General features: G+C 42.6%; 1 protein-coding gene and 1 long non-coding RNA gene across 8 annotated transcripts in view; one reads left to right on the top strand and one right to left on the bottom strand.

Annotated features, from left to right (window-relative positions):
• Window positions 1–6,126: 6,126 nt before the first annotated feature.
• On the bottom strand, window positions 6,127–19,345 carry LOC115335162. 3 transcript variants are annotated; one of them, XR_003921382.1, is made up of 5 exons: window positions 19,024–19,345; window positions 15,632–15,734; window positions 11,926–11,988; window positions 10,801–10,926; window positions 6,127–10,183 (listed from the first exon to the last, which is right to left on the bottom strand). It is a non-coding gene; the product is annotated as an uncharacterized LOC115335162 (long non-coding RNA). The 3 variants fall into 3 exon arrangements; XR_003921386.1 differs by lacking the exon at window positions 11,926–11,988; XR_003921385.1 differs by lacking the exon at window positions 15,632–15,734.
• The window catches only part of NPAS3 (neuronal PAS domain protein 3), a 629,276-nt gene continuing 622,635 nt past the window's right edge, over window positions 17,804–24,444 (top strand). For 2 of the 5 annotated variants that reach the window (XM_030000451.1, XM_030000469.1), the window contains exon 1: window positions 23,282–23,848. In XM_030000451.1, the coding sequence (XP_029856311.1) occupies window positions 23,799–23,848 (50 nt within the window). In that variant the 5' untranslated portion in view covers window positions 23,282–23,798. Of the gene's footprint in view, window positions 18,055–19,547; window positions 19,828–23,280; window positions 23,849–24,444 lie in introns of those variants that run through there. The other 3 variants (XM_030000462.1, XM_030000432.1, XM_030000440.1) reach the window with 3 other exon arrangements.

Raw genomic sequence — 24,444 nt, 5'->3', positions numbered from 1 at the left:
TGTAAAGTGCCTGCAAAAGAAAGCACTTGGCAGATGAAAAATGGGTTGGAGGCAGGAGAGAAATGCAGGAATTAATGGGCCAAAGCTATGCATATCATGGGAGAGACTTAAAGAAGCAGCTGTGAAACTGGTCCTCCTTCCTCCCTCCTCTTCCCTTTCCTTCCTTCCTTTCTTCTTCCCCATCCAGTGTTTATGAATATGTCTCTGAAAAGAAATCTTAGTCCAGTTAAGGGAAATGGAGCTATGGCACCCATTGCAACTGAATTTCTCGACTCCAGCCTACCACTTACCTGGCCAGGAGGAAGATAAGTTGACCATGATGAGACCCTTAGGGCACAACTCAGTGCCCAAATGTAGGTGGCTAGTGTCTCTTTTGCTACCCAAGGATATCCCACCTGGGCTGTAGTTGCCACTCCAGGAGTGCATTGGTCTCCTGCAGGACCTGCCAGCTCCATGGCGCTGGCTTAGGTACCCCAGGATGACTCAGGGGCCTACAAGCCCATGATAAGGCATCCAAGCTGCACCCTAATTTAATTCATGTTACATCATGTATTTATCCAGCATATTGGAGCTATTGACAACCATAGTTTCAATGAATGGTCAAAAGCTGTATGTAGTGAATAATCATGCATTTGTGCTAAAAGGTCACCAGTAGGAAAATGTACAGCTAAAATGTTAATTTTTTTACCATGTCTACATAGTAAAATTTAGCAGATCTACATACACTGGTCTATTCAGTATAATTTAATGTTGCTTCAATGAATATTATACACGCTCCTTATGTCCAATATCTCCAATTTCAACTTAAAGAAAAGATTTCACGAGTGGAGATTGTCTCTCGCTACTAACCACAAGAAGATACTTAGAGCTGAGGTTAATCACAGAAATTTTCAAGTTACCAGATTGTCTGGGTCAGCGTCAAACGTTAAACCAGGTTGTACAGACAGAGAGCTGTAATCCACACACTAGTGCGTTATTAAATTTCTGGAAAGTAATGAACTGGCACGGGAAGTGAAAAGGAAAAAAAGCAGTAATGTGGAATGGCCTCTTATTCAGGAAACTTTGAAAATGTGCAGCCATAATAGCTGTGGTGAAGTTCCTTTAAAAGAGACCTTGGTATGCTGTGGAATAAAGTCAAAATAGGAGATTGTGGCATTCCAAGTCATACTGAATAAATGCATACATTGGGCCAAATTGTGGTCTTATTCACAAGGGAACATTTTTTCCCCCTTTTCAATAAAAAAAAAGGAGCCGAGAACACTTTAAGATACAGGACACAAATGTGTAATTATTCTTGGCTAACATGGTAGCTGTTGATCATTTAATGAAACCATAATTACCATATAATGGCAGGGTATTTATATGACAGATTACTACATTATTACAGGGTAAGTGCGTGATTATTTCTGTCCTCAAAATCAGAATAAAAAACACATGGAAGTGGAAAAATAAGTTGAAAAAAGAGGGGGAAAAAATCTGAATTTCCCAATGCTACTCCCATATTGTTAATCCATCCCCACCTCAATCACACAGTGATGGCAATGGCCACCGGCGTTTACGATGAAGCCAAATCTCTGCAGGAAACCCATGCCACAGTACAACAGATCATAAGGCTCTTTGCCAAATGGCTACAGCTCTAGGATTCATTGTACTTATAGTTCAACTGATTCAACAGCAATTTGGTCACTGGTCTCTTGTCCTCAGAAGACACTATACTCCTGCTTGCTTAGAGAGATAGTACGTACGATGGATGTAAGAATTTGCACCAAGAGGTACTTAACTCCCACTTCTATGCCTGTAGGAGCGAACAGTGAACTAATGTGGATTTCAGAGTAATACCAGTTTTGTACTGGGTGGAGAAGTTGAATTTGGCAGGACTACCTATGAGCTGGTTTGGTATGGTTTGATTCCAGTGAACAATGCTGGTGTTCACCACCATGTGGAATTTTGACCATTTAGTAAGGATTTATTTAAGTTGTGAGCAAATACTTCAATGATTCCTTGTATGGGGAAAAACGCATTGACAAATCGTGAATTTACAAAGTTACAGAGAGAGTTTTATATGCTAAATACAGTCCATCTTGAGCTTTACAAACAGGATGGCAACTTTCCACAGGGGAAGCAAAATCAAATTGTAAACCCAGCTGACTCACTGATTACCCACATCCTACCTGGATGTTAAAAGAGCTGTGCAATCATCAGCTCCACCTGAAATCTGCCTCTGCATCTTTATAGTGCCACTTCAGCCGTGTGGGAGAAGAAGGGTAGCGCTTCCTCTTTCCAAAAAGCACTTGCTGAGCCAGTATTCTAAGTTACAAGTTGTTGTAAGTACAAGAGTTTGTCCCTGAATAATAACTTCTGAATTTGGTGGGATTCTTAACTCTGGTTTTCCTAGATTTTTATCCAAGAAGCAGCATTGTTGTAGCTATTTCCAGACTTCAATAGTTTCTCCCCCTTTTTCTTCTTGAATTTCTTTGTAGGGAGGGAAAATAGACTCAGGCAAAAGCCACGTGCTGTTATGTTCGCTCAGGATTTATCCTATGTGTCTGTAAAAGAAATACAGGTTGCAAGAGAAAAGAATTTGGAGGCATTAAGAAATCAGTCTCTGTATACTTACTTAGAAGGCATCAATAATTGCAGTACCTTTGTAAATAGCTCCCTTAATAAACTGGTTATTACTCTGAATGGTCAATGATTGCTCGTAATTCACTGCTGCTAAGTTGTTTCTCTCTGCGGAGAAAAAAACTCTGGTCCTTAAAAGGGTAGTGCACCCACGATGCCGGTGGGAATTTGGTTATGTTAGAGCCTAACCCTGCTCTCTCTGAAGTCAAATGGAGCCCCAGCCTGCTCCCACAGGTAGCAGTGTTCATTTATGAAAAGCAACAGGTAGGGAGCTGACTATGTGTTGCCTGATAAAGTAATGACTTCTTTAAAAACTATTTCACTAATATACTTTATTCAGCGTGGTGCCTTTTGTGAACTCTCCCCACCCCCCCATTTACTCTAGATGAAAAGTAATGAATGAAAGAAGTTTTATGAACTGAACCCTCTGCTTCTGGTATCTCTTCATTACAGGCTGCTTCTGCCTCCACTATGTTTTTAGGACTATAAATTGTTACAATATATTGTCCAAATACCATTAAAGTAGCTCCTATAGATAAAATGGAAACTAAAGTCAATATTATGAAGCTCTAAATTCAAGAGATTGAAGTGTTAACTTTTTTGCATATTTGGTGTTCTTCATAAAGTTTATTCTTATGAAGTTAAATGTAACTAGAATCCAAGTTATTTTAATGCTTTGCAGATTAACTATATTTATAAAATCTTGTCTTGGAAGGTGCTGGTTCCAGTGGTAATCAACAAAAATTAAGACATTTGGCACTAGAATGGGAATAACCCTATTCTCCTTTTGGGGATAGTGATGTTTTGACTATTAACATTTCCATTAGGAAAGTAATCAAAAGAGTTTTATCAAATCTATTTTTTAAAAAAGTCTTAATCACTCAATAGAATATCAGGAAACGTTTGCCCTCTCAGGTCCCCATCTTGCCCCAAATACTAAATTAAAAAAAATCAAGTAATTAAATGCTGTGTTACTCTGCAAATCCTTTACAGTCATTATAATGTTGTTAGCAAGGACCCAATCCTTCTGACACAATAAAATTTCATTGACTTCAACCTAACATGGTAGGACTTCAAGCAAGTCTCATGAGGAAGGGCTTTAAAATAATGTTCAAAACAACTTGTAATTACTTCTTAGAAATGTGTTCTATTTTTTCTGCTATTGTTATCTGTACTTTTCCTCTTTCATCCACTTCTAAGCAAAGGTCATATATTAGTATTTTAATTTTCAGATTCTCCTGGCAAAAAATCAGAGACTCAGGATATTTTCTCCCAAGCTAAAATAAGTCAACTTCCAGGGTTTCAAATTCTGGCAAACCAACTTCTCCAAGGCCTCGTAAAAATTCTGCGCTGTTATCTCCATATGCCTGATAGACTTTTTTTTGTGATCGTAATTAAAACCGTCTGTCCTTTCTCTGTGACTTCAGGAGAATGGCAATGAGACACAAGTTCTGAAAAAGCTAGAAGGATAGAGGCTGAGGTTAGCAGCTCAGAATCACTTAATCTGCTATATTTCATCCAAGGAAACATAGATCCAAAGCACTGCCACCTGCCTCTTAATTCAGGTGACTTCAGAACAAGTCACCATGGCAGAAGGCTGTATCACAGTTAGCATCAGGAGACAGAGGTAGTCCTGGGTTTGGATTGAACCATAAAAAGATATAAAATAAATTAACTAACTTGATACGGAACATCATTATTCTTGTAACACTAATTTCTACTCTTCTTGTATACTCTATTAGAACTTTCCAGTAATATGTTTTCAATGATTTCTGGGTAAAACATATTTTTTAAAATACAAGAGTATGTGAAAAGTGGAATGATGAACACATGAGGCACAAAAATGACACTGAAACCATTACTGGAGTGTTATTAAAGGGAGAAATACTTAACCTTCAAAATATAATTTAGAAAATTAGTTCACTATGTTGTTGTTATATTCTGCAGTATTTGTGACTGCTCTTTATTTCTCATACCTTGATATCCATTCTCCAAATTTAATTGATTTCCTGTCTTTTTAAAGCAATCTTCAGTTTTGAGGCTTTTTTGCCACTTAGAGGAAGCTTGCTCACCAGGTAGGTCACTTCCTCAGCTCCTAGAGCCCTGGTCTCCTCCCCTTCTAAAATGAGAATGAATTTCAGCAACAAATTGATCTGGTATTAGAACAGGAGATGCTGGAAGATATAATCTTAATGAAAGCCTTAATAAGCTAATCGCATTCCTGAGGATCTTTTACATTGGTAATCTGATGCTCAGGGAAGCAAAAATGAATGTTTGACACGGTCCTTGGAAGTCCAGTTCCTCCCTGATGAGTCAATTAGTTATATAAAACTAAGCAAACGTTCATATGCCCTGGTCCCATCATTCTCAGACTGAATATCGTCACCAGCTTTGGCTCCCAAATTTGGGGAAAGAAAGTTGAATGTCATGTGAGATTGATAGCATATGTCTGAAGCATCAATATGCTGGCTGCCTCCTGAGACTTGATGACCTTGGCGCTCGTTGGAGTTCAGAAAACCAAGTATCTCTGAAGATCCAGAGCTTAGGTTGTATCACTTCTTATTTTCAAAAAGAGTTGGCTACTTAAAACTATTTGAGGACCTGGATCTAAGCTCTGCACAGGGTCAGGCTTTTTAAGGACAGTAAGGTTTGCTGATCAGAGACTGGTTCTCTATCAAATGGTGTGCAGTGCTGCCCTAATAAAGCAAAACATATATCTACCATGAAATAAATACTCTAAAAGGAACAAATGCATTCCTGGTATAATTCTCCTGAAATCAGCACAAGAGATGAAATTAGAAGCAACCTTCTTAGGGAAAATCTTTTATTTTTAATAAATAACATTTCTTCAGCATATAGTAATTTTAAGGGGTTCTCTTTTATTAAATTTATTTTGATTTCATGAAAACATGTACAACTTAATATAAGCAGGCTTATCAGTTCAATTTCCTACTGAATATTCTTTTTGTTAGTTTTCTTTATTTTCTTTTTAGTTTCCTGCTTTATCATTCAGAAGGTTTGCACTGTATTCCTGTACATATTTGGTTTGGTGCCCAGAAATGTATTATTTTAACAGGGCTAGTTCATTAAAAGTTATTACTTTACAGAGGTTCTACCACGCATACATAATTATATATATGCCCTTCTACAATGAACACTGTGGTAAAGTTACCATGAAAAATTTTGCTTTTTAGGGTTTATCTCTTCTGCCATTTCAAGTCACGTTGATTTGACTAATCCCAGCATCTAACTTTCTTACTTCAAGTATTTTTTTAAAAGGTATTAAACTGTCAAAACATAGTTTTCATTCTTTCTTCAGCAATATTAGTGCTTCAGAAACTATTGGGACTGTGAGTTGTCCTCCCTTTGTGCTATCCAAGGAAGAAAGCAAGCATAGTTGCTAACACACAGAACTTGCCTCAGCCAAAACCAGCAAGCCAGTTTTCAGTGACCTGCACAAGGATTGACTGGGATGCACTCTCAAAATCCTTTTCAATTACTGTATTTTTCAATAACTCCATGTTGCTCTATGAAGAGAGATTTTTGAGAATATCTCCAGATACACAGTATAGTTCTTTTTTTTTTTTTTCTTTTTTTAAGACTTTGAGAAAGATTTGGATTACCAATTTTATGATGACAAGAATCTAAGTGAATTTGTAAGATAAACAAGTAGAAAGAATGCCATTCCCTTGCAACTATCTGTTTCTATGAAGGTGCATCACAAGGCCATGTAAGGGTAGAAAAAAATTCTGCACAATTCAGTGTGAGCAGTGTAACAGAGCATTGTACTAGTGTAGCTGGTCAGGAGCCAACATTTCCAAGCTGACCTGAAAAGCATTTTATATGCTGGTGCAACTTTAAAGTTACATAAATGTCTTCTATACTGAGATACCTGATTTGCTGCAGCTAAGGCAGAATGAACAAAATCATCCATTACACTTGAAAGAGAGGACATTTAGCGTTTTGCTGCTTTGTTCTCATCATTGCCCACCTGGAGTTTCGGAGGATAGGTTTGAGACTACTTAAGCTAATCTACGTGGGCTGACTTAAAGTACTATATTGACTGGGTTGCACATACTTTGTTTATCTTTTGTTACCCTATATACACCAACTAAGTTGGCTTCATGTCCTTTGTCCCAGTGTTGATGCGACATTAAGTAATACTTTCACTCCAGGTGTTCCACGATTACAGAATTATTCTGAGCTGCAAAGACACTCGTGAATATAAAGAATTAAGCATTCAATGAAACTTGCAATTGCTGTACTTATACTTTAAAATTTAAAAAGTCTACAGTATCATTTTTAATCAATGGGAAATAGATCTAGAGCACAGAGAACTTTTTAGAGTTGTGGAGAATAAAACATCAACAAAAAACCAAACTGCACATCAATTATACAATATGTAATCACTTTGAACTATTTGTATACCTCTATATATCTAATTCATGTTTGTGTATAATATTTGTCCATTGACATTGTTTTCTACTGTAATGTGATTATACAGTGGTAAGTGTTTGGGGAATGACAGCATCCATGAAATGGTAAAGCAAAGGAAGTCTCTCACTCTGAACTCGTACAAAACATAGTAGGATCTAGTTGTGCATCTGCTGGTTTCACATGATTTCATATCTAAATATTTTAGAAGTTAATTGTGATTAAATTTAAGTTTAAAAAAATGTTGAAGAATCCTTTTCCTGATGATAAGTAGCTAAATTTATTCTCTGTTAGTCAAATATTGCAAACCCTGTAAATGTTGCCTGAAGTGAAGGTGTTCTTGCTCTCATGGCAGAAGACTTGTTTCTTTCATTTTTGGGAGAGAAAGGCAGTGAATGTGTTGGTTTTGGTTTGGTTTGTTGTTTGGGGTTTTTTTTGGTTGTTTTTTTTTTTTTTTTAAAATTGCTACCCTTTGCATGAGACATCAGACTTCTTCAGTCTGATTCTCTTGGCTATCTAGCAAGAGTTTGAGGCACTGTTCAAAGTGTATAGGATGTGTGATATCTTGCCTAACATTTCTCTCTTGAAAACACGCTGTAGTATTATGTGAGCTGTGCTGTTAAATGGTATTGTACAACTATACTAAAAGCCTAGCTGCAACGTCTGTTTACAGTCACTCCACCAGCCTCTGTGATACTACTCTGTTGGTTTTTTTTAATACATTGTGTGAAAGCGATGATACACAAATCTCATAAAGTCTTTTTTTAATCCACAAGATAAGGCTGCATTGAATGTAGTTGCACTGTGTGGGGTTAACTTTCTGTAGCCTGTTCCCTTTGACTTCAATGGCTTGAAATAAAAAATTAATCTTCACAACTTCAATGAGACTCACTTCGCGTGATGTTGGCCCATTGACTTCAATGAAATACTATTAAAAATTATTCTCAATTCACTTTAATACTCATTCTTTACAGCATTAGACCACTGATTCCACTATCATACTTTCAAGGCCAAATGTTTAAATAAATACTTCATAAAGACAAAAGTGAATCTCAAGATACTTGAGTGAAAACTTGTTTCTTGTGGTTGTAGTGTGTTGACTCCACATAAGCAGTACTGAATATTACCTCACATGAAAGAAAGAAGCATCTTGCAGACTTGTTTGCTAGTACCCTTTTATAACCTTTTTTTTTTTTTGGGGGGGGGGGGGGGGGGGGGTAGGGGAAATATGAAAAAACCAGAATGACATTTTTGAAAACAAATGGATCTGCACTCCTCCTTGTCCTTCATGAAAGTCATATGAAAATTCCAATATGATATACTCAAAATATTTATGCTTTTTTTGTGTGTGTGTGATGCTTTGTTTTGTGTGGGATTGGGGTTTTTTTGTTTGGATTTTTTTAAAGTGGTTTTATTGTTTGTTTGGTTTTGTTTGGTTAATTTTTTTAGGAAACTACAGAATTCTTCCAAGAAATTAAACTGACAAGGGAGATAATTGGGGGAAGACGAGCATGCTTGCTTTTGCTTGCTTGCTTGAAATAGACTACAACTCAATTATTACTCAAATTCATGACTGAATAAGGTGTGTTGCAGCTCTAACCACTACGCTGCACTAGAATGCTGCTGCTCTTGGTTTCTCAGAGGGAAAATGTGATCTGAACCTTTTTTTTTCTTCCATCCATCCATATCTCAGGTTTGGTATCTGTTCAAGGCATACACATGCCCTCTGATATTTATGTATCACAATTTGCCTTGTTTGAGCTCTTCAGAGTTTGTCATTCATTTAGATTTTTTTTTGTTGTAACCACTGATTTAACTTGAAATCTATCCCTCTACATGCAAGACAATTTTGCCATTTTCCTTCAGAAGCCAGACAATTTATAGATGAGCTCAGACCAAATAAATCAGGCAAGATATATTTATAGGTCTAATACACCATATATATTAATATATATTTTTAATCACCATCATACTGTCACTCTGCAGAAATAATTAGCTGTGAGCAGGGCATACACATCTGCTATCCAAGCAGATACTATTGCTGGTATCCAGGCTAGGACACTTCAGAACAGCCAATGTTTAGAGTCAGTCACTGCATACTGCTTGTGTCCATTAGTGATGAGGTGAGCCTTCTTCGTTTCCCTGCACTAATTCACCTGAACGACTGTGTAACTATAATTATCTTTAGACTGAGCAATTTCTCCATGAGAGAACATTTACAGTAATTCTGAACAAAGAAACATAGATTCACACTCACATTAACTTCAGTACTTAGTGGTGCAAAAAGGCATTGACTGGTCCACAGCTCCTTTTCTCACACCATGAAGCCTCAGGAAATCCTCAGTTTTGCTTTCCAAACAAGGGCTGCATCTCAGACAGTGGTCTCCATTTTGGGTTGACTAGATTTCTGAATATTCATGTATGAAAACCAGTGGCTTAACATTCAAAGATACTGTCGTCGTCCGTGTCGTCCCCCCCCCCCGACCTAAGCAAAGTTAATGGGAGAGTCAAATTCTAGTTTCTCTATATGATAGTGAGGTTTCAACCCTGGACCTCTTTTGAAAGGTTAGTAGTAATTTTATCTTCCTGCAGAGGATAACTGAACCTAATAATAAATCACTAGCCATCTTCTTGCAAAGCTATGTTATTTTTTAGATTATGGAATAATGTGTGTATGATAAAATGAACAACATCAAAATGCACTCCATACCTGAAGAAATACTGTTTGGTAATTATACAGGTACATTCAAGCTAGCATGTTTTGCATGTATATGGCACATTTGTTTCCTTTTTATTTTTTTTTTTCTAAATGCTTGTTTTCAATGAAACCCATATTAAGGGATATTCTTTCAGTTTTTAAAGATCTACCTAGTGAAGATAGCAGATATTTGAAACTCTATAAATTAAATAATTTAACTCCAGCCGTGTGTGTTCTACTAACCAAACATCACCATATGAATGTATGTACACAGTCTATTACAGATACCAGGACTTATAAGTAAAAGGAAGACAGAATGATTTGCAATGATGTCAAACATCCTCTGTTTTAACAATAGGTTCAAAGAGCTTACAGTCTCTCAAAAGTCAAATTATTTTGCATTATTCCCACTCATGGACTCTTCTTCACCTAAAAAGCAAATGCAAAAGAGTAATGTTAGTGGAAGTAGCAAGGACCCGTAACAAGAATATTCTGAAAGCCAAGAATACTATTGCTATTTAAACTGAATATTTCTTCTTCCTATCTTCAGATATGCAAACTTTGAAGTATTATTAACATATACCATAAAAAGTGTAAGATGTACAATGAGTTCAAGAAAAATCTTAACCTTGTTTTTCTTCTACTTCAGGTGTTTGATATATCAGCTTCAGTCATTTTTTTAATTCAAGATTTTTTTGCATATAATATCTTTATTATGCAGATCTTCACCCCTTGTACTTCTCCATAAGCTGACAACAGCTGAGTAAAACTGATTAGAATCAAAAGTTCAGCTTCAGAAAGAGTAATAAATTATAGTATATTCCAGATAAATCTAGTCGCTGTACTTGGTTGGCATATAGTGAAGGACTGGATACACAGAAAAGCTGTTATTGAATTGATGGCACAGAAAATACCATGGACTGTTAATAACATTCTTCAAGACAAAATTATAACTTTTTAATGAATTCAGTGATTGCATTTGAATATTAGAAGAATTACTGCTATATGATCTGGATATCCCCCAAAAGATTCAAAATTACTTGTACCTGTATGATAGTTTTTATCTGCATATGGTTTCATTATTTTAGGAAGAAATATTGATTTAGTCCAGTTAAAGGAAGTAATTTTTCTTCTTCTTTTTTTAATGATGAAACTTCCCACGATGCTACAGCCTGAAACAAAAACATTTTTCCAGAAAATTGTTGCAGAAATTGAGAAGCTGAGGAGACCAATAGTGATTATTACAAGTTGCAACTAAAAATAAACTCTGACATTGTGCAGATGTTGCTGGTGTTGTTATAACATCTACTTGTATGAACTCTCTGATATTTCTTGTTCCAGACTGAAAAGGCCAAATCTATATTAAATGAAATATGCTTAAAAATCTGTAGGAGGTTTTCTCCAGAATAAAAAAGGACCCATATCAAAAGAAATGATAGTTTGGCTGGAGGAGTTCCCTCGCTTTTTATTCTGTATTACGTATGGACAAGAAAAAGGTGACACCCTTAGCAAGTAGTAACATTCACCAACCAGTTCTATCAAGGGACGAGTAAAAGAATCAACAACTTTTTTTTTTTTCTTAAAGTGTGTACAAATAAAGCAAATGCAGTTGTTACTGGTTGTCAAGTTATTAAAGATAAATGAGTATCCATCTTGGGACAAAAATAAGAAAGGTACGATAAAGCCTATTTAATGAATTTTGAACTAAGAGAAATTACAACTTCTTCCTATAGACATCTGTATCTACTCAAACTATACATCCTCTATGGCCAAATATATGTTGCCTCAAATATGTAATCAAAAGAATAATGGCTAAATTCCACAATATTTAAAACTAATATATTGATGACCAGGCAATTGCATTATGTGTTTCCTTCAAGAGTCCAGAAGTTCTTCATCCAGTATGTTGCAAATACCTGCTAGAGTGAGTCTCAGAAGTCACAAAGACATTTTCTATGTTGTCCAGTCATGTATAAAAATGAGATAATGTGATCCATTGGCAGTGAAAAGAGAAGAATATTAGGTAGCCTTTTTTAGTAACTTCCAGTGAATGAAGTAGTGTATTCAACTTTATTTAGATGGCAACTACAGTCCAGACCACTTTTTGATAATGAAAATACACTTTGAAATGCTAAGACGACTTACAACCATAGAACAAAAAAGAAACTCACGCTTAAGAGTTCAACACGTTCCCAATTTGGTGCAATTTATGGCCAGTCTGTGGGCTACCCTATCTGTGAAAATTAAAATGAAAATTAAAATAAAGGTCTACCAGTGGACTAAAAAGATCTCAGATTATTTTCTGGGTTTGTCAGAATTAAAGTCCCCAGGCAAGGAATTCTGAAGAGTGAAATGTAAGGACACTTGGTTGAGTGCTGCACGTTGCATTTGTTAGCTCTTCTCAATAGTTACTATAGTATGGATAGCAATTACAAAAGTGCAGGTAATGTGGATAGAGGTCTAACTTTGAAGTGAATAAAGCTATCTCTTTAAGGTTTCCGATAGAGCATGTACAAATACTAGAAAGGTTGGTTTGTTTTTTAACCCAAGAGAAAGAGTAAGATTTGAGATGTGTTTAAACTTTGAAGGCCTCCTGTAAGTATGCTCAATACTTGAATTTCTTGATTAAGAAAAAAAGGAAGGAAGGAATTTGGACAATCACCTGCTTAACAGAGAGAACTGAAACTGCAGAATAATAAATAGCTGTAAATAAGAATGTTACTCTGTTAGAGATTCCTGTGCCTAGACAAGGATGCATTTTCAGACAGGCTAGCCTGCATTCAAGTTTTTGACACATATATTTCCTTATGAGTTTTGACTATTTTTGGAAAAACACTAGGACCAAAGATCAAAGTATTTATTTCTGACTCTTATGTATGCTTGAAGTTTCAGAAATGGTTAGCAGAGTCCCAGATTTACATGGCTGCCCACCTGGGACCCTGCTATGCAGGAACATGATGCACTGTCTTCTTCAGTGGATGGAAAGATAATGCTGTTATGAAACAGAAAAGAAAAAACCCAAACACAACTTTGCATAGCATGGCTTTAAGGACCTAGCACAGCTTTAAACTGCACTGGATGCTTACAACCTCTGCTGCTGAGAGGTCCCAGCTCCCACTTACACACTGTTGGTTTTGGTGCTGATTGGAACTTTCAACTTGGACAGTAAGGGAGGAAACAGAGTCATGGGTAGTCTTGTGAATATTCATGTTTCATGTTCACTGCTGCATGACTCAGCAGAGCACTGATGGTAGCTACCAAAGAAGAAAGGCTACACTGGACTGTACTAGGCTTGTCTGAAAGAGCTCAGTGAAAGCTTGATGCTTTTTTTGCTCTATGTATAATTAACTTGGATTCATTCATCAAAAAAGAATTAGGAGAAAGCAAGCATGTTTGGTTTCTCTTTCTTCTGAATTAGAAGGGAATGACTACTTAGTGAAGGCAAGGGTAAGAATCCTCCTCTAAGCACAGTCAAAAACCTTGAGCTGCCCATTGATGCTGTCTTTCCAGGACACACCAACAGCTGCTTCTGCAAATTATTTTGGTTTAGGAACACCGATGGGGCTAAAAATAAAGGTAGGTAAATAAACAAATGGGCAAAGTGTGTCCTTTATAAGTTTCACTTATCTTATGGATGAGCAGCACCAAAGGGAATTACTGGACCAAAAATCTGAACATGGTGAAAACACAGGATAATATGCTGGTATCTCTTAGAAGCCCTGGAGATAGAAAGCATCTACATGATTTGTTTTTCCACTTTCTTGAATTAACCTTCTTATCGGGCTGTGTGGTATGAATCAGGTTTTTGTGGAGGTGAAAGCAGCACAATTTAGTTGTGGTCTCCGTGACCCCAATTTGCTGCCAACAAAGTAGCAGATTGCTCTACTTTGGAGGCATAGCACTGATCTTGAAGACAAGGGAAATGGATACACAGGTGCTAAAACTGCCTGGAGGAACATCACCGATTACACACTCTCTGCAGAAGTAGGTAGAGTCTGGAAAAACTAGCTCGCTGCCCCTTGATCTTCTGCTGGAGCTGCTAGAAAATGTGTGCGGGATCAACACTGCAGGAAACCTCTGCTGCTAAGAGATAACTCATTCACTAAAATTTGGGGCCAGAGCAAAGTGTGCAACACAAGAGAAATTGACTTTGATACTGATGTTCCAGCCTCGGAAAATTAGCTGTCCTTTGTCATTACACAGTAGGCCAGAGGCACTCTTTTGCTTTCACACAGAGAGCGAATTAGGCTAGCTGATGACAGAGAAACCCCGATACTCCTTCCTGAGACGGCTTCGGTGGTCAAGCCAGAGCCTAGGTACATACCTTTGGGCATGCGAGCAATGGATCAGTCTTTCTCCACTCTGGACTCACCATCCTCGTAAGGCTCTCAGCTGCCAGTACCAATGAGTGAGATCCTCAAACTAGCCTCAAACCTTAGCTGCATTTTCCCAGTGGCAGCGCGGTGTGCTAATCGCCGAGCCATTGGGATAGCCCTGTAGGGCATTCTTCTAATAGTTTTTCTAGTTCTTCCACTGATGTCCTTATACATCTTTTATGATTTCGATAGTGATGCTACTTTCCCCAGGCACTTTCCTTCTATCTTACTCTCCGCTTGCTTTTCTTTTGAATACAGGGGGAGGGGGCTACCTTAATCTTGCCCTTCATTCCCAGCGCAACCTTTCAGAAAAGATATTTCCCTCATCTGCTCTTCCAACCCTCAGTACATGTCAAGGAATTGTGAAGATGGAAAACATTTGAATACTTCCTATTTAAGCTTTGATGGTCTTTTTCCTGACTTCATGTTCTATTTAGAGGTTTTTCTTCTAAACAGATGAACAGCCAGTTCTTTTCGATTTAAAATTAAACTCCAAATATTTTCTTTAAACTGCACTCATTGCATTTACAAAGGAATGAAAACAAAATGCAGCACGTGACATCATTTGAAGGAGAAAATTATGTTATCTTATATAGTTCTAGAAAGAAACTGTATTTTTTTAACTGCAGCTCTTCTCTAATGTGCACTGCTGATAAATAGTAAAAAGGAATTCTTTCCTAACTATATATTTCTCTCGCATTATACGTATATAAATTCCTTTGGGAATAACTTTGGCAATATAACTTGAGATAGGAGATAGCTGATATATGTGAGGTATTAATATGAAAAATATTTTCACTGCATGTATGTTATACAGCTCTTGGAATATTACAGGCAACAAAAGTATAGGTCAGTTAAAGAGTTTCCTTATCCCTGTTCTGCCCATAATTTTTTTCCTGCAGGTCTATCTTCTCTTGTTTTCTTCTCCTCTGTTATTTTCATTTCCCTTCTCATCTTCCATTCACTATTATGCAGGGCGCCTTTCGAGGAGCTTCTTTTGCTTCACACTGACGATACATATTGGTAGCAGCAGCGGAAGCAACAGTCAGTGGACACTTGTAGAGATGGCGAGTTGTAAAATAATAAATCGAATATTTAATACTTAGACAGAAGATGTGGACTTTATCTACACTTAATGGGTGGGGAGGCTGATTACTCATTCATAGCTACGCCACTTGTGAATGATGAGGTCACCCCTATCTCAGGAAGATAAATGCCATATCCTGTTATGACATATTCCTTTTATATAAAATTAGTTCAATTTTCTCACTAGTGAGGAATCAGTATAACTAAAAGAAAAAAAAATCACTTCAAGATAAAGGCATTTTTCTACTGTAATTCATTATATATCCTATTTTCATTTTGTTTTATTTCTGTTCTGTTTTGTTCTATCTTATCCTGTTCTACGTATAGTATGTTACTCTCTACCTAAATGATATCTGACTAAAGTGAAGCAAAAATTAGATGATACAATGAAGCTTTGTAGCATTCTCCCTCATACCTGTCACAGGCTCCTTCCAACAGCAGATAATGAAAATTCAAAGTCAAACCATTTAACTTTAAGTAAATGGAAATGAATTTCCAGAGAAGAGATATTTTTTCACCTGTGAAAGAAAGGAACAGTAGTACACTGACAATGCGAATAAAGATATAATATATAATTGTGATAGAGAGCTATATGTAAAGCATAAATATTAAATGTTATTATATTACACATTGTCATGTGTTTTTAATTTTTATCTTTACTATGTTTTTCCCTGAGAGAGGAAGGTCTTCAGTACATTGTTAGAAACAGCAGTACTCTATTAGAATATTTCTTAGCTTAATCAATACGAAAGCAACTTGCAGAATATCTTACAACAGTATATGGTATTGAGATAAAAACTATGATGTCACTTAGACACAAGAACCTGTCAATAATTTAAGCAAAATGAGAAATAAACTAAATTAAAAATATTGGGCTTGATTCTGCACCGAATTAATTTAAATCCGTCATGGTATGTTGTAGCACTGGTGAAATATGTGGCAAATTGTGTCCATGCCATTTAATATGGCACAGAGTATAAGCTTAATGATGGATGTTTTCATCGGTGTATAAAGTAAGTCTCAGAAATTCTTACTGGATTTTACCTTCGTGATTAATTTGGGAAAAAAAAGATACAATCAAAATGGACTTTTCCTCAGATATAACGTGTTTTTACTTGATATCTTTTAAAGTCTAAGAGAAAGAAAATGCTTCTGTATTCTGTAGACATTCACAAACCTACCTTTGAATCCTGCTCGTCTTACAACATACAAAACTATTTGTCAGCAGTTCCACTGACTCAGTGGGACTACTTGCGCAAACAAAGTTATCAAGACTGACTTTTCAGTTACATTAAGGCTTAAATTAAGATATTAATCAATAGTCATAAAAGATCATACTAAGTATCAAGAGATCCTGGTTCTGCCTAAGCAGATGAAAAGCGGTGACTTTCGAGACTAAGCTGAAGCAAGCTTGGCTAAAGGCAGGCTCTCTGTCCTGGCTGTCCCTTTGAAACATGAAAATCTGCTTAGAGTTGCCACTGTAGAGGAGAGAGTGACAATCAATGGATGGGGACTTGGACATGATTACATCCACTCTACTGCCTGGCCATACATTGACAGACAAAACTACTGTAATGGAGTGATCATTTGGAAAATGGCTACTGCCCACATTTAAATTCCTTTCAGTGTTATTCCATAGCCAATTAGAGTGGTAGCCCAGCCTATATTCATGCCAGTCTTGTACTATATTGTAAGAAAAAGGAAAGGAGCAGCTCAGAAGTCTTTAATTATTCCTCCAGCCATTTATTGACCTGCTCTCTAAAGGCCATATACGGGCCTTCATCTGCATGCAAAATTCCTATTGACATCACTGGGAGGGCCACAGGCAGATGGAGGGTACTTCGTAAACCTTACATTTTAAATATGTTGTAAGAGAAAGGCACAGAATTCACAGTCCTTAAAAAAGTGAGCAGCTTTAGCTAATACTGCTCTTTAAACGTGGAGTTTGAATAACATTTTTCCTAGCAGTAACATCCCCCCTCTTCTCCGCAAGCTATCTAACCTACACGTTTCTGTAAAGTCTTCATATTTAACACTCAAACAATTGATGTCCCTATAGTATAAACAGGATAGATAATGAATATAAGTGGGATAGAAAATTAATCCTACTTGCGAGGAAAGAGAGTCATAATTCACTTAGGCTTCTCAGCTCTTACGTTATGAGGTCTTCAGCTAACTCATGGGATCCATTCCACATCCCACAGATGCTCATTATGAATTCTTTTTATGTGCAACATGTGGGGACTAACCAGTTTCATATCTCCTGGTATTAGCTGCAATCCAAAGCATTTTGTATTAAAACAGAATGCAAACACAGATGCTATTTAATACAAAGGATTTGAATGCAGTCTCTGTTTTAACACAAAGTTGGTGTGTCTTAATTTGGTTTGGAACAGCAATGGAAAGAAAAGTCAAGATAAGAGGATATTGTTAGATTAGGAGCCAAGCTATGATTCCAAGAGGCACATCCGAGTTGCATGGGAAAAGGGGAGACTGGCCCAGGTGACAGCTTTGATTTATGGAAGCAAAGGTTACGATGCCTTTGGAGTGACGGGGCAGCCTGGGACATCTGCCCCCTTCGGAGACGCTGCCATAGCCTTTCCAACACCATGCGTATTCTGGAGTGCAACCTGTGCTCTGTCCCACGCAACTCCTCTCGGTAGGAGCCTCGGTTTCCTCAGAAACGAGTCAACGGTACAGCTGCCGTTTGTGTAAGGTGCACTAACGCAGTGTGTTACTTTCCTCTCTAGCCGTCCACTCACCAGGCTGGCAAAGAGTCCTGTTCTCCCCGCACGGACGACACTTTCAGCTCCAGCAACCGGCAGCTTGGAGCTACAGGTCCGCGGTTTCGGAGTCACCCCAGAAGCGGGGAGATTTGGCGGGACCCTACTACGGGAGGGGGGGGGTCCCTTTTTCTCCCGTTCCGCTGCTGCCCCTCACCCGGCATACCGCTCTTCTCCCCTCCTGCCCTCCGGGACGGGCTCCTCACCCCTCGCCTCCCGCTGCAGCTGCAAGGAGGAGGGGACGCGGGGCGCAGCCCCCGGAGCGCCCGCCGAGGGTCATGGCGAGGAGGGCTCGTCTGTCCCTGCCCCCTCCCGCAGCGGCTGCGGCCCCCACGCCCGCAGCAAGGCGGGGAGCCGCGGGGGAAGGAAGGCGGGGGGGGAGGTCGTCCCGCCGCCGCCCCGCGCTCCCCGCCCAACTTTCCGCGCTTCCCTCCCGGCATCCGCCCCCGCGCAGCGCCGCGGCCGGGAGGACTCGGCGGCGGGCGGCCCCGGCCGGGCCAGGGGCCGCGGCTCCGGCTCGGCCCCGGCGGGCTGGCGGAGCCGCACAGCGCCGCGGCCCGGGATGAGCACTCGGCGGAGGGGGAGAAGGGGAAACGCGGCCGGAGCGCACCGGCGGGGAGGGCTGCGCGCAGCCCCGGGGCGGCACAAAGGAGGCGCGGCGCTGCGGCCGCGCGTCCCGCGGGGGCGGCGGGGGACGAGCCGCCCTCCCCGCCGCTGCTGGTGCGGTGCGTGCCGCGCCCGGAGGGGAGCTTGGCGAGGGGGGTTTGCGCAGCTCTCGGCGGTATAATTGATATGTTGAAGCAGCAGTAGGGATCAGTGCGTGCACACACACCACACACCTTACAAGTTTGACTAGCAATAACATTGCTGCACACTAGGAGGGGAGGAGAGTCAGCTCCCTATAATAGGGAACAAACTCTGCCATTGCACAAAAGCGGCGCATTTCCTCGCTTGTGAAAACCGTCCCTTCATAGAAAGAAAGAAAAGGCGGGGGGGGGGGGGAGCAAAAGCAAAAGCAAGTTACCAAGAGCAAGAACTTGTGCTGCAACAATCCTCCACTCTTCCTCTTCTCCTCAGGACTCTGGGAGCAGGGATATTCCTCCCCCCCCCCCCCCGCACGGTTGGCGCTAGCCCAGACTGTGGTCAGCCGCCTTTATTATTACTTCATTGAGACAGAGAAATCCTCTAAGACTTGCTTTTTGGGTGGAGGGTGGGGGGGTGGAGGGACGAGAAGGAGGAGGGAAAAAAGGCAACATTTGCTGCTCATCATTTTCACTGCACCGCTAAAGTAATTGCGCCCCCCTCTCCTCCCTGTCCCTCCTCAGCTTGGGTTTTTCTCTTATATCTACAGCTCCAGTGGTATTAGACATACCTTTTTTTTTTTTTTTTTTTTGTAGCTCTGATATTCCCCCCCCCCCCCCCCCCCCCAATCTTCACGCGTTGCATGTTTGCAATTCGGTAACCCCCCCCCCCCCCTTTACCCCCAGCCCCCCCAAACTCCTCTCAATCTCAGCCCAGCAGCTCACATCAAAGCGCCCTTCCTCACTCACAGTGGCCGCCACTCACTAATGGGATTGCAGTGTGCCTGGCTCTGCTGCTGCAGCCGCCGGAGGGAGAGTCGCTGCTGCTGCACCTCTTCGCCGAGACTCGCCGGGTGCTGAGCCGCGGGGATGATCAGGATCTTCCCGGATTTCAGCGTGCAGGTGACGGCGGCGGCGGCCGGCGGGGCGGCCGGGGGGGTGCCGGCGGCGCCGGGCATGGGGCGAGCCGGCGCCGCGGCCAACGGCAACCCGCAAAACGTCCAGGGCATCACCTCCTACCAACAACGGTGAGCACCGAGTGGGAGAGGGCTGTGCGGCTCTTCCTGAGGCTCCCTCACTTGCTTTTTCTTTGTGCTTTTGTGTTTCTTTGTTTTCCCTTTTTTTTTTTTTATTTTTTTATTTAATCTCTCCTTGCTGTTTGTTGGGGGGGAGCTTGGTTGGAGGGGAGGGTTTTTTTTCTTTTTTTCTTTTCCCTTTTTTTAAAAAATACAGCATCTTTTAAAATGCACTGAGAAGTAAACACAATCTCCTAGTTTTGTCTTGGATGAGCTGGAAAGCAACAATAGGAAAAAAAAAAAAAAAAAAAGTGAGACCCCGGCAGCTTAGCTTGGCTGCTGCAAAGTTTGGGATCCCGTCCGCTCATCCTTTCTAAAGAGGAATTTCTCAATGTCAATGCCTTGTGCAAATCCCAGTGTGTGGCAGCCAGGGGGATAATTGATCATGGTATGCTGATTGATAATTTGCTTTCAACCAAGAAAGAGAACAATTTTCACTTGGGGTTGCACACTTGCAATTCCACACTGTAGTTTAACAGTATTATCATGTCACCTGTTACTACAGGGAAATATAGCACGATACCCTAAGTATACTCAGCACTGTTATTTTTTCACCTTAAATGCATTCTAATGCAAATGCAGGAAATTCACAGAGAGCGCCTTTAGGAAGCAAAGCGTAGAAAGTTGGCAGTAAGTCATAATGAAGTTTAAAGACCTTCCCCATTTCCCCTAACAATTCATCGATATGTGCTGATACTAACATGAAGCTTCATTAATTACCTGACATTTCTTTGTGCTTCTATGAGGCAAAACCTGAAGTTTGAATCTGTTAGTTTTCTCTATCATAAGCTTATAACCGGAGCCGAATCCTCAAAAAAAAAGGTAGATGACAGCAGATAAATGTAGGCTGAAATCAGAACAAAACATTTACATTTCTCTAAATGCAATAAAAATGGCACTGTCCCAAGTATCTTGCTTTCCACTATTGCCTTAAATTAAATACTGAGAAAAATGCGGTATAATCTCAAATATCCAAACTAAATATCTCTATAATGTAAAAGAAAAAAAAATCATAGGAAGTTTCAGCGTAATATTTCAAACTTAATTGGTTTAGGAGCCAGAATTAGATAATAGACCATTGCCTGTTTTGTTGTTCAGCAACTTTGAGTTGCTTCCTATAGTTTTGGAAAACACATGATGTATTTTCCATTTGATGCCCATGACAGAAAACGTTTGGTGGTAACTTTTGTAGCTTTTATTAAATGAAAAATTAATAGGAAGCTGATTCTCCTGAAATAATCCCTGATGATGCCTAAGCACTTTCTTAGCTGAGAAACATTTGAAACTAAGCACGAGTCTTGTTTTGCTCAAGCGAACACACCGATCTTTCTCATATATATATATATATATATATACACAGATATATATATATAAAAGCTTGAATGTGAGAGATATAAAGAATGGATTAAAGTTTATTTCTTTTCATGGTTTCTGTATGATTTTTGTCACTTATAAAATATTTAAATTACAATGGAAACTGACGGACACTTTAACGAGGAAGTACAGGCAGCAATCACAATAGTTTAGTCTGTGAAGTGGGGAAGTCAAGGGTCAGAAATGTCAGATTGGCTTCTAGACAAATGAAAGAGACCTCTGGAGACTTTAAGTTAAACAGAAATATATAGACAAGGCAGCATGCAATTTTTTAGTACTTTGTGTTTAATAGTTGGATTATGTCAGTTTGTAATCAGGAAGAAGTTACAAAAGCAATACTTCTCTGGCAAACTACTAACACCTCTAATCCAAATAGTGCTTAGCAGATATCCAAGTACTTTGACTAAGGGGAATCCAGACCAGTCTGGATGTCTTGCGCACTAACCTAACAAGGGGAAACATTTTTGCACTTCTTCCAAATTTTTACTCTATATTATCGACAGAACAGCGTGCCTTACGTCGAACGGTTTTTCTTCGTGCTTTCTGGAAACGCTTGAAATATAGCAGGCACCGACACTTTCTTATGCTATTGCAAAAGCCGAGGTGACACCTGTTAACTTTTTTTTTTCTTTCTTTCTTTTTGGAGGCGAGGAGACAGATTTGCCGGCAGGGAACAGCATGTGGCACTTTCTAGATTCCCCCCCCCCCCCCCCCCGTTCTTCATCTCCACCTGCACCCCCGACCGCCTCGCGCCGTCCCGGGCTACCGCCGCCGCGGGCTCGCGCCACTCGAGGCCAGGCGGCCGCCATCCCGCCGCCGGCTGCGCACGTGCGCAACGGCCGCGCGGAGGCCGCACGTGCGCGGCGCGGGGCGGGAGGCGGCTACCCACCCCCCCCCCCCCCCGCCTCGGGACTGCGGCGGCGGCCCGAGCCGCTCCGCGCAAAGTTACGCCGGCCCGGTTGCCTCCTGCGGGAAGAAACCCTCCGGCCCCCGGTGCGCGGAGGACGACGCCCCGCATCCAAACTTCCAGGTGCTTTGCTAACTCCTTCCCCACAGGCTCTCCCCTGCGCCTCACGCGCGAGTTCCCCCCCCCCCCCCCAAACTTTTGGAGTTGTCGCGGAAACGTTTCTCGTGAATAAATCCCCCCCGGCTTTCGGGGCTTGCTCCTTTCCCCAGGGAAGCCCGCCGGATTTTCCCTGGGAGCAGGATCAGGCCCGGGAAGCTGTACTTCCAAGGCAGCAGCAGAGCAGCCACAAAGTTACCTTGGAGATGGAAAGCTTTTAGGGAAGGAGCGATTCCTTCTTTAAAAGCCCTCAGCGCTCGGGTTTTCCCGTTGTCCTGGGAGGAACAATTAAGGTAGCGGTTTCTTTTCCCCGCTCCTTTATTTCATGATTAGTTTCATAATCTCCAATAAAACGGCGTGAAGTGCTACACCCTTTCCCGACAAAGCGGGTCATCGCTCCCGGTTAACGTTGCCAGCGGTTCACTCCGCCAGCAGCTAGCGCCTACTCTCACAGGACGTGCGCGCACATTCTCGGAGGGGGCCGGGGGGGTGCGCGGGGTCCCCCCGGCTCCACGCCGCCCGCGGGCGGGCGGGCGCCGGGCACCCCCCGCGTACGGGCCTGCGGGCCGCAGGGCGCTCGCCTCCCCCGGCCGGCGGCCCCCCGCCCTCCCGCCCGGGCCCGTCCTCCGCCGTGGGAGCCCACGGGGGGACAGGCTGCCCGCCCGCGGTGTGCGCCCGCCGCGCTTCTGCGCCCGCAGAGTTGCGGAGAGAGTCCTCGCCTCCCTCAGCCCGTCTTCCCCGCTGGAGCCCAGACTCCAGAGGAGGAAAGTGTGCGAAACTGCAACTGAGTGGCGTTGTTGCGCCGGCAGCGGAGCCTGTGTCCCCTGCACGCAGAGTGGGAGCGGAGCTGGGGAAGCAGCTGGAAAATGCCCAGAAATACTTTCACAGCGGTCAAGCCCGGAGATCCCTGACTCCCCTCCTTCCCTCCCCCGCCCCCGCCCCGCTAGCCCCATGGCCTGGCACCCCGCGTAGCCCGGCCCGCGGGCGCGGGGGTGTGAGTGTGTGCGAGAGAGTGTGTGAGCGCGTGTGTGTCTGTGTGTGCGCGCGTGTGTGTGTGTGTGTGCGTGTGCGTGTGTGTGCCGCACCTGCCGGGCGATGCCAGCGGCCGGGCTGCCCGCCGGGGCTGCGCCGCGGCTCGCTCTCACCGCCGCCGCCGCCGCCGCCGCCGCCGCCGGCCGCCGCCGCTGCCTGCGCTGGGCATGTCTCTGGGGCCGGCGGGGCCCCGGCTCCCTCCGCTCCTCGGCTTATGGACGGCGGCAGCGGCAGCAGCAGCGCTAGCAAGCAAGCGAGCAAGCAACCTGCACCAGGACTGCGCGGAGGAGTGGGAGCCCGCGATGCTTTGGCCTCAGTACTTTTCCTTAGCCTGTCTGGCTAACCAGGGCCATTGCTGCCGCCGCTGCTGCTGCTAGACACACAACACACACCAACATCAGGAGGGGGAAAAGTAAGGGAGAGAGGAGAAAAAAAAAAAAAAAATCCCAGGAAGATGGCGCCCACCAAGCCAAGCTTTCAGCAGGATCCTTCCAGGCGAGAACGGTAACACTTTCTCTTTATTGAACCTGCAGCAGCAGCAGCAGCAGCAGCCGCAGCAGCGCCGGGCCGGGCCGGGCCGTGCCGCCGCCGCCGGGGGCCGGGGCTGGATGCCATGCCGGGGTGGGGGGACCTGCCGCCGGCACCCGCTGCTCGCACAGCCGGGCACCGGGAGTTCCTCCTAGTGCGTACCGCCAGCCGCACGCACGCACACACACATACACACACACACGCGCGCACACACACACACACACAGAGGGCGAGCCGCGCAGCAGCAGCAGCAGCAGCAGCCCCGCTCCAGCAGCCGCACCGCCGCGGCTTGCCGGAGCCGGTGCTTGGCGGGGCGCGTTGGCGAGCGGGCGTCTGTGTGTATGTGCGTGTGCGTGTGTGTGTGTGTGTGTGTGCGCGCGGAGGCGGGAGGCCCCCCCCGGGCGGCCCCCGCCGCTCGGCGGCCCCGGGGGCGGCGGGGCGCCGCGCCAGGCCCGGCTCGCCGGGCGGAGGGGCCGGCCCCGCCGGTGCGGTTCAAGTGCGGCTAGGCCGGAGCGGGGGGGGGGGGGGGGCCGCGCCGCCAGCTGCGCCGCGGGGCTGCCCGGCCCGGCCCG

The sequence above is a fragment of the Aquila chrysaetos genome, chromosome 2 (assembly GCF_900496995.4).
Source record: "Aquila chrysaetos chrysaetos chromosome 2, bAquChr1.4, whole genome shotgun sequence".
NCBI classification, from domain to species: Eukaryota; Metazoa; Chordata; class Aves; order Accipitriformes; family Accipitridae; genus Aquila; species Aquila chrysaetos.
This window is presented reverse-complemented; position numbering and strand designations above follow the sequence as displayed.